At 38.7% G+C, this 10,913-nt stretch overlaps 1 protein-coding gene across 3 annotated transcripts; it reads right to left on the bottom strand.

The window, feature by feature from the left end:
* Positions 1-3,320: 3,320 nt before the first annotated feature.
* On the bottom strand, positions 3,321-9,798 carry LOC127426602 (uncharacterized). 3 transcript variants are annotated; one of them, XM_051673522.1, is made up of 4 exons: positions 9,717-9,798; positions 9,169-9,637; positions 7,714-7,875; positions 3,321-7,581 (listed from the first exon to the last, which is right to left on the bottom strand). In XM_051673522.1, exons 2-4 carry the CDS (start codon positions 9,302-9,304, stop codon positions 6,455-6,457), a joined length of 1,425 nt encoding a protein of 474 aa, XP_051529482.1. In that variant the 5' UTR covers positions 9,305-9,637; positions 9,717-9,798; the 3' UTR covers positions 3,321-6,454. The 3 variants fall into 3 exon arrangements, with proteins under 3 accessions (XP_051529482.1, XP_051529483.1, XP_051529484.1); XM_051673523.1 differs by having other exon boundaries at positions 9,169-9,237; positions 9,336-9,717; XM_051673524.1 differs by lacking the exon at positions 7,714-7,875 and having other exon boundaries at positions 9,169-9,717.
* Positions 9,799-10,913: the final 1,115 nt, after the last annotated feature.

Raw genomic sequence — 10,913 nt, 5'->3', positions numbered from 1 at the left:
GTGTTTTTCTAGGTAATCCTTAATAGTCCAGTGCAGGGTCCAAAATTAATGCTCGCCAAGTGGCAGTTTGCTTTGGCGTGAAAAATAAAACAGTTACTACTCCAGTTCTAGTTTTAGTCATCATGAAATTAACATGTACCCTATTTGCTTGCTTGGTACATGTTCTTCATCGTATTGTGCACAATTCATTTTTTCAGTTTATTCCAATGGAAATGTATTTTTAATTTTTAATCAGAATGTAAAGACTTGCTCTGCCTCTGAATCTTCTTTCCTACTCTGCTGATATCACCAAGCCCTCTTATTAACCACAGTGCTGCATTCAGGTAAAGCCCACTTTACACAATAACTATTGTATAAAATAGTCATGTGCTGCCCTGTGTCTTTTTTCTTTTTTGGTCATTAAATATCTTTTTCACTAAGAAAGAAGTCAGAATACGGAAATAAAATGGTGTCTGTATCATGTTGACTTCAAATCGTAACAATCTGTTTTTATTATTAAGGATGCACCAATACCGTTTTTTCTCTCCTGATCTGGATACCTGAACTCTTGGTATCGGCTGATATCGATCCCTATCCAATACCAGTCTTGTATTTTCCTTAATCAGTTTAGAATATCTAGCCAATACTTCAATGTGTGGAACTAATTGGAAGTACTCTTTTATGTGTAAAGAAACACAAACTAACAGCGATGTGCTGTTATAAAAAAAAATAACAGCACATCGCGATACACGCTGCACATGCATACTGTATTTTTATTTATTAAACAGTCTTTTGCGATTCACAAAACTATCGTATGTCTTCAAGAGATTTTGAATCAAATGCACGAGTGCATTCCAAGTGAAAGTGTTGATGACCAACATTCTTATTGAAAGTATCATGTAAATGTGTAAGCAGGTGAATTGTCCCTCAGGACAAATGTCCTGTCAAACTTGAATCTTGTTTGGTACGTTGATACCTTTACAAGAGTAAAGTTTCTGTCCTACCTCTGTCTCAAAAACCTGGCCAAGCTGTATAAGTGGGTGGTATGGAGTTACAGTTTGGAGACATTCTTTTTGTAGCTGGAATGAGACAGAGAAAGAATGTTGTCTCACTTTTACTTACTTACATTTGAATGTTTCCTTTCTCACAGACATGAAGACTTAAGCCGTTTTGTGGCTATGTACCAAAACCTTATGAGAAGCCTACATAAACAGCATTTCTGGGCTTCTTGGCATGCTCAGATTGAACATAGACAGCAATAGGGGCCTAGGGGCTGTTCACACCAAATTACATTCTTGCGTTCAAAACACCTAAATGGATTGCAATGGAACTGGGCAAAACATGGGGTTCTCGAGACATGTTTTATAAAGATGAACTTCTTTTAATTTGACATATTGCTGTACAAATATGGTGAAACGCAAAGACCCGAAGACCGTCTGATGCAAGAATCCTGTGTAAATGTGTGTGAATATTGTGAAAGCATCTATGATACTTACAAATAATGTCTAGTTTGGCAGTTCAACTGCAGTTGATGTATCGAAATTTCTGTTTGTAAATAAATTCTTAGAAGGTTCAAACCAAATGCATATTTGTGCTAAAAAAGGCTAGAAAATACTGCTTTCTGGTTCCAGTCTCCATAGGAAGCAATTTTAAAACTACCCAAACGTGCGATCCAGATGAAGAACAACAACCATTTTAATTGTTAGTTGAAGTAAAAATTTGCTCAGGCTCAACTTGTGCAGTTGTTGGCTGAAACTAACTAAACTAACGTTGGGACATCACTTTGTCATCTACCCATTCCTTAAAATTTGACGGTTGTGGCACTCAGAAGACGATCACTGCGACACTGTAATGTATTGGCACTAAGGAGCCACATGTTTTATTTGAGATTTTTTTATTTATATGTTAAACATTGCATTAGCTACTAAAAACATACGCCGATGCGAGTGAAAACATTGGAGACCAGAAAACGAAAACCGCTTCGGATTGAACTGCACTTTAGAGTTGTGTGTGTCCGTAAAAATATACGCTAGTGTTTGCTCTATCCTTTTCCCTTTAATACTATTTTTGTCTGAATGACAGATGCAACCCCATAATTAATTGCTCACCCTATCCAAACTCTGCTTAGTGACATTTTTATAAACCCAACTGCTATTGCTAATGAATAATTAATTTAGTGTCACTAGGTTTCATTTTATTGCCTTTACGAGTGCTTACCCAAAATAATTTGCAAACAATCAAGGCACAGTAGTTTGCTCTGCTGTGTTTTGCAATGAGTCACCCATCTGCAATGGCGTGTATATGTCTGTTCAAGTCAGAGTTCTTTGGTAGAAGTCTTTCATGTGCTGTCAGTTGTAGCGTTTGCCCTCTGGTACTATTGGAAAAAGCTACAGAAGGAGGATTCTTCAACAAAAGCTTGTTTCGAGATCCGGTTTCAGCCTATGGTCTCAAATGCCAGTTACCACAAAAGACAAAGCAGGGAGACCTCTGGTGTTGAAAGGTTATACTTCATGATTTGAAACCCCATCCAGGTGGTTCACCTTGAACTGACATCAGCTGCCATTGTGATCATTCTTATTATTGCTTGTTGGGTCACGAATGTGTCTCTTTATAAAAAAATCACACATTCCACTGTACTGATTCAAACTGTATGACAAATTGCAGGAAGCTTCAGAGTTTGATGAATGTGCTCATAACAAATAACTTTTCCAATGCCTTCAAGCACTTCTGTAGGCATAAATATTTTATTTCAGTTTTTTTTTGGTATGTGTTAACACTAAATGCCACTGCTCATATGTCACCATTGTTATGTGAAGCACCGTTTCTCTATCTCTATTCTTTTGGGAAATTGTAAACTGGTTTTGGGTTTAAAAATAACGTAATAGTCTCATATGAAACCAGCTGGCACTTTCAAAAACGCCCTGTTTTTTATTTCTTAGTTGAAACCAAGAGAAAATGCACCTCAGAAACTCGTGAATTCTTAAAATCTCAGTTTCTGCAACCTTAATTTGTCTTTATCTTTCAGATTTTGCCCTGGTCCCTCTGCAGTACATGTGAGTAGACGGTCCATCAAATGTGTTTGTATTTTACTAAATGGACATTGATGAATCGACCAACTGCTTGTGTAGTTTTGTGGTCCCTTTGCACCCTTTAGCGTAAGCAGAGTTTGTGCAAGAAAAGTTTAAATCTTTGTCCGTCACTGACACTTTGTCCTAACCAGACGTGAAGCGATAAGTTTCCAGCGACAAGCAATCTATCTGTCCACACTAGATGCGACACGAACCCATGATATTCATACACAAAAATTATTATTAATGACAATAAAATCAGAACAGTCCGATGTAACAGTTTGTTTATTGAACATAACTCATTTTCTCACTGAAGCTGCGTATGGACTTATGCTTTCTACGACATGCTCCGAGGGGATAAATACACAATCAAACACAGGGCAGAGTTACTTTATGAATCACATCCAAATTCAGTCTGTTAAAATTGTTTATGTTCATGCAGCACTCCTGTTGTTATTTTGCTGATCTCCAGGTGACAGGGAAGCAAAGAGAAATCCAAGGGTGCCAGCCGGTATGTCTCCACCATTCTAATTGTGTGTGTGTGTGTCTGTCAGACTGAAAAGAGTGAGACCTCAAACATAACATTTAGTAGGTGTGTGACACCTTCGGCCAAAATCAAGTTGTTCTGATCCGGTGTTATGCTGTTATGAGAAGCATTTTAGACCCATTTGTTGACTGGGCTGCCCAGCAAGACTTAGAAATACAAACCGTTCCAAAAATAGAATGTTTTGTCACTCTTCATGTCTCGCTGCCGCGGCTTGTTAGGACAAAAACTGTTTAACATGAAAAAGATGCAGTGGGCACAGTGTTACGGACTGAGTTGTAAAATTTCCATCATGGTCTATTTTTATCCGTCATACTTGTTTTCATTTCAAGTACTAGGGCTACATTCAGGGACATGTACATGACAGTGGATACATTAGATTTTTGATTAACCAAGCGAGTTCTATAGTGAAAGTTTAACATGTAAATCAAACGCTGCACTCAAACATTTTTTTTTTTCTCTCCCTTTTTCTCCCCAATTTGGAATGCCCAATTCCCAAAGTGCTCTAAGTCCTCATGGTGGCGTAGTGACTCGCCTCAATCCGGGTGGCGGAGGATAAATCTCAGCTGCTCTAAACGTCATGTTTATGCTTAGATTAAATGTATGAGTGTATTAAAGTAGAATTGGCAGAAACAGTATGCCACTTGTTTGCGCTTTATTATCATGCAGTAAAATCATAGATCCTTTCCTCGAAATCCGAACACAATTGGTCAAAATAAATGCCTATTACCAGGTACAGTATGGCCTTTGCACCTGTCCACTTGTGATTGGATCACCCAATACCAGGCAGTAAACAGAGCACACATGCAGCAGGAAAGAGAGAGTTAAATCAGAACTGATGCACTAGGTTATGATTGTTTTCTTCAATGTTTCAAAAAAGTGTTACATTTTCGCAACCCCTGTGCACAAGTTTTTTAACAGTTTATGTCTTTTGTACCATCATTTGTAGGGCTAGGATTTAAGAAACAGTTCTTATCAGAGCCATTTAAAAAATACTGGTACCTAATGATTTTTATTATGTTCAGTTCCATTGACTGTTCTTATATGTCTGCATTCTTTTATCTTATTTTTGTAACGTAACACTGTACTAAATTACTCTTAACAGTCTATTACGATTTGTAAACAAATGACTTGTTTTTATGAATCGGTCAAGATTTACAAATCATTTATAATTTTCAATGACTTGTTCAGTCACTGAATCAGTCAGAGCAGTTCTTGACAATTTGAACCCGCACCTGTTGTGAATCTAGCAGAAAATTTTAGTGAGAAAATTTTTTGTGCGTATAAGTATGCAAAATCCAAAAAAAATGTATTGACTGAGACCTGATGTTATTGGATTGTGTACGCAACACCCTGTCTACATAGGTTGCACCGCAACAGCTCAATGCTGTCTACACTGGACATGTAGAAGCAAATTATCTAAAAAGATGACATGCATGAACAATCGGCCCTGAGCTGTAGAGCCAAGCGCTTGCAGCACGTCAGAATAGAACTGGCCATACGTTTACTGTCAGTGTGATGCGATGGACGCATCCGGTGTAGATAATTTATAATAATGGGAGCGACATGTTTTTGACGCAATGTGTTGCACTTGTTAGCATGCACAAGGTAAACCGAATATGCATAGTAAGTCAGAAATGTGTATGGTCATGTAAACGCCTTAAACGCTTTTGAAAGTTTTCAACACACAAAGATTTTAGCCAATTCCCCAATTTCATGGTGCATGAAAACACTTTTACCGGCGTTCTGACTAGCTTATCCAGTGTGCACAACTGTTGTGCGCCTGAGGCATGACTGCATGACTGTGTGATTGCGAATCTCATGTAACTCTGCTCACTACAATTGTACAGAGTGTTTTCTGAGTTACTGTAGTCTTTCTGTCAGCTCGAACATGTTTAGCCATTCTCCATTGAACTCTCATCAACGAGGCGTTTCTGCCCGCAGAATTGCCGCTCACTGGATGTTTTTTGTTTTGGGCACCATTCTGAGTAAATTCTAGAGACTGTTGTGCGTGAAAAGGAGATCAGCAGTTACAGAATCATCAACAATCATGCCAAGGTCGAAATCACTGAGATCAAATTTTTTTCCACATACTGATGGTTGTGAACTTTTGTTTTTTTTTTTTTATCCCCTTTTCTCCCAATTTGGAATGGCCAATTCCCACTACTTAGTAGGTCCTCGTGGTGGCGTGGTTACTCACCTCAATCCGGGTGGCAGAGGACAAGTCTCAGTTGCCTCCGATTCTGAGACCGTCAATCCGCACATCACGTGGCTTGTTGTGCATGACACCGTGGAGAGTTACAGTACGGGAGGCTCATGCTACTCTCCGCGATCCACACATAACTTACCACGCACCCCACTGAGAGCGAGAACCCCTAATCGCCACCACGAGGAGGTTACCACATGTGACTCTACCCTCCCTAGCAACTGGGCCAATTTGGTTGCTTAGGAGAACTGGCTGGAGTCACTCAGCACACCCTGTATTCGAACTTGCGACTCCAGGGGTGGTAGTCAGCGTCAATACTCAGGTTGATGTGAACATTAAGCTGAAGCTCCTGACCCGTATCTAAATGATTTTATGCACTGCACTGCTGCCACACGAATGGTTTATTAGATTATAGCATAAAATAGTAGGTGTACAGGTGTTTCTAATAGAAGGCTCATTGAGTGTAAATGCCCTCAGAGTAGTTACTGACTGGTTGTTTTGTTTGTAACAGTTTTCTTCCTCAAAAGTGCTAAAAGAATCGTTACTAGAATCATTAATATAATCTTTAAGGTACCAGAATCGTTATATTCCCTACGATTGCCATCCATATTCGTCTGTCACAGGAAATTTTTCATTTGCATTTACATTACGATCACTTCAAGAACAGGGACTCTGTGATAGACAGAGACATAAAAGTTTCACAGTGTATACCACCAAATTCTCTAGGTTTAAGATAAGGACAATGTTACCACTAAAAACTGTGGGAAACATGCAAACCAGACCCACACATACAAGCCCTGTGAACATTTCTCCACCCAGGCAGGGACTTTGCCTCTCAGGATGCCAAGACCACATTCCTGGAGTCTGCAGTGCTCGTCTCAAGACTGAGTCTGTCCTGTTATATAGCTCTACTGTGTTGAGTTCAAATGATGTCACCTCTAGTGGAAGTTCTGTTTTTGATTCTGGAAACGGTGCATGGCTGGTTGATCGTTTTTGTTTCTGAATATAACTTTCCGCCAAACCGGTTTGGCAAGAGCACAGGACTTCGCTTCCAGGACAGAACCATCGTTGCACATTGTACACAAACCCAGCCCTGTGAACGACACAGCTGTCGGCTGTTTTTTCTGAGTCAACGCCAGAGCTTTGTAATGCATTGGGAATTACAGTTCTGCAGAGCGTGGGCCACTGTATTTGCATTAGCTCAAGGGCAACAGAGTCCTTCCTTTTGCCCCACGTTGCCGCCAATGTGTTTTCTGGTGAGTCTGGTAGTATGTGGGACAGCTTCATCCAGAGTAGGCCCAAGCTCCCTGTCAAACTCAACAGAAGCACTATGGCAGGGAGAACCCAAGAGATCTCATCCATACTGGCATAGGAGGTATTGAAAACGCAGGGAAGACAAGTTACGAGGCAACCACCTTCTTCCAAACAGGCTTCCACCAAGAGCTGTCCAAGCATCCAGTTGTGACTACTGTAAATCCCACTCACACTCCATGCTAGAAGACAACCAAGAAAGCCCATCATTCTAGATAGAGACTCACTCTGGTGCCACTGTGTACTTCCATCCCTCTCTGCAAGCACTGTCTCTATATCCTTGCCAACTGTCCTCTCTTTTTGAAGGTGCAACATGTTTACCAACAACTCTACAGCAATCAGAGGTGGCATCAACATCAGTACAACTCCATAGGCCTGACAAAGAAAGAGGAGGAATCGAAGTGCAACCACATTGGAAGACACCTGAAAAGGTGTCATCCAGGACTCCACAAACCAGACATAGAGCAGGAACACTGGAGGAACAAAAAAGAGAGGCATTAAACGGATTAATCAGGGTGTGTAAAATGAAGACAGAGGTGTGGGAAGTAGGGCTGAGATTCTTAGAGGTATATAGAGAGAAGCCAAAGATCAAGAGTTCAGCTTACGGGTGGTAGCGAGGTCAGTGAATAACAGTAGGCAGCTGGAGCAAAGACTGACCGCGGTGATAGTATGTGCGACTGCAGGGTAGATTAGGGCGCTACACGTCAGTTTGCATGTACATAGAAAGAGTGTTGTGTCCAGAACACCCTCCATTTTCAAAATGGGAGCTTAAAACAGAAGCATTGAAAATACAGCATCAGTTAATGTTTCATTTAAGGTATATAATGCAAATTCCCTGGAAGGAGGCTGATGTTAAATACACAAGATGTGCATCTGATGAAATTGATTATTAGGGTCAGAAGTCCAAAGGTGCTGGTTGGCAGGATGGTCCCAAATCCTCCCCACTACTCAGGTGGCTCTATAATACACACTTTTACGTTTTTGGTAACATTTCAAAACCATACGGTTGCAGAGATATTTTGGTAATAACTTTGCAGCCGTATAGAACAAAAAGCCTTTTCCTCTTATTCCTTGAGTCAAGCGAGTCAGTCTTTTTGATTTGACTAATCAAAATTCTTTGGATACATTTTTGCCATGAGGGTCTCAAGATTAAGCTTGCTGTGAATTGGACTAATGGACTAGTTCAAATTACGAATGGAATAACTACAAAAAAGTAATGAAATTACTTTGCCCCTTACAGATCTGTTCCTTCAAATTTGGCAATTTTGGTCATTTTATCCACTTTTCCATATTGCTTGGACCCTGATAACTGCTGAGTGGATATTTTAAAAAGTGGTTGAATGTTGAATGTTGGTTTTCAAGAACTGTATGCATAATAATTAACTAATAAATGTGTCAAATGTCTGCTTAAGTGAAATCAAATTTCGTTATAAATGTAAATTGCACGTTATTGTCAAGTATGCAGTGTTGCATGTTTGACACACAAAACTTTGTGCTTTGAAATCAAACATGTTTTGAGTGTTTGACAAAATACTCAAACATTTTTCAAGCAGTAAAATTTCCTCCTAACATTCTATGCACCTTCATTTTCTAGAACATGGTGTTATACTGTATAATCTTTTCTCGTTTATTTCTGTCCTACAGTTGTATTCTGAAAACTATCAATTACATAACAAACGGCTTTTGTCAAATGAGTGAAATGAGCAAAGGTATTGCATGACAATAGCTGCAACTGACAGTAATGGAGATGACATACCATCACCCCCTAGCACTCCTGATGTTTTTGCACGGTTGTAGTCCATCAGTTGGTTGTATCATGTATCATGTATGCTATATATTGCACTGTGCAATTTACATTTAGATTTAGTTATTTTTCTTGAAATCCCAGAATATGACACACTTGATTTCATTTATCTTTCATCACAGACTTAAATGTCAACCGGTACCTTTCAACACTCAATCCACTCTACAACATTACATTCTAACAAAAAGAAGAGCAGCATTTGGTTATCATCACAATGCAAAGTTTTAATTACAGGGCCAGTGTAAGATTGACTCACCAGAAACCAGAGATGAATAAACCTGGCAGTGCCCCCAAAGGCCAGAGAGTTGCTTGAAGTGATGCCACGCTGAAAGCCACAGGTTGTCTACGAATCTCCAGCTGATGAGATGGCTCATGTATTGCTGATTGAACATTAGACAAGGCAATATGAAAACAGCTCCTTACCTGACCACACAACAGCAGTCAGTCATTCAGCGTGTTTTGACAGTGGCTTGTCTTTGCATGTTTGTCAAAGAGTATGTGTGTAATTCTCTTTACCCTCCCCCAGTGGGACGTGTCTAAACATTCTGCCCCCTTTTTGCCATACCTGGACTCTGTAAATGCGGGAGCACTTGACTTTCTAGAGGGAGTGTCAATGTTTGCCTAGATCTTTCAGACTGAATCCAGTTCAACTGTTTCCTCAGGGAGGAAAACCACAAATGTGTTCAGCTGTGTGTATGCTGCTCCTTATCTTCTAATGTAGTCACCTATTGGATATGGTTCAGTGAGTTTTGTTTGACTGACACCAAGAACACTGAAGGGTGTGTATGGATCAATGCATTCAACCTTGAATCCTGGAACAGTCAAACTGAAGCTGTTTTTGCACATGCTGCCATCTATTGCCCAGTTGAGAAAATGTAAACAAACTAAGGAAACCTGACAAGGAAATTCTGATATGCTTTTATTTTAATGTAGACATTGTATTGGGGTGTGCCGCGTATCACAAGAAGTCAGCCTAATACAACAGAAAAAATGGCATTAATAAAAGGATCAAAGTAAATGGTTTAATAAAACAATTTCAATTGTAATTAACGTTTGTAAATACAGATTAGCACAATCTTGCAGCGTCAACTTTCAAATGAATTCATAATGTCTTTCAACAGAAATGTTTTGATTGCTTTCTTACCTCAAAAAAATAATTTTAAAAAAATGTACGAATTTAAAATTAATTGTAACGATGTTGGCAACAGGCAGACAAAGAGACGATGGTGTGAAGATGAACCCAAGTTCAGTTTATTTTTCAAAGTGTAATTCAAAAACCCTAACTAAAAACGTGAACATAAACATGAACTAGACTTGACAAAAACTAGACATGACTTGACTATAGACTTAACTTAAACATGACTTGACTATGGCTTGACTAGAACAAAACAACAAATTACATACACAATACCTCACACCAGACAATGGCAAACATGAGGGCTTAAATACAAGGACATGGGTAACAGGTAAACAAGACAACCAATCACAAGACTGAACTATAAACAAGATAACAAGACTAAATGAACTTAAACCAATGAAAAGACAAGAGTAATAACAAAGTAATCAAACAAAGAACTATTGAAAACAAGACACATGAACAAAGGATACACATGACAAGATCACATGAGGGAACAGGAAATCACGACATGAACAGGAACTAAACTTGAAAATAAAAGACATGAAAAACATGAACCAAAACACACAAACGTGACATTAATAACAAAATTCCAAATTAAATTGAGTAATATTTAATAAAATAGTACAAAATATTTGAAGTTTTATTCATTAAATTTTGTTGAATATTACATCATTAAATTTGATAAAATGTTTTTTATGAAATTGAAATGCGTAAATCTTAAAAATAGGCAAAATTAAAAAAAATTTCGGATATTTTATAATTATATTTTTATGTAAAAGACTTCTTGAACAATTAGACACAAAACAATAGTGTTTATAAAATTTTACTAGAACTATTCCTATTATTAAAGGAATACTCCGGGT

The sequence above is a fragment of the Myxocyprinus asiaticus genome, chromosome 35 (genome assembly GCF_019703515.2).
Source record: "Myxocyprinus asiaticus isolate MX2 ecotype Aquarium Trade chromosome 35, UBuf_Myxa_2, whole genome shotgun sequence".
NCBI classification, from domain to species: domain Eukaryota; kingdom Metazoa; phylum Chordata; class Actinopteri; order Cypriniformes; family Catostomidae; genus Myxocyprinus; species Myxocyprinus asiaticus.
The sequence above is the reverse complement of the archived record's forward strand: the minus strand, read 5'-3'. Positions and strand labels throughout refer to the sequence as shown.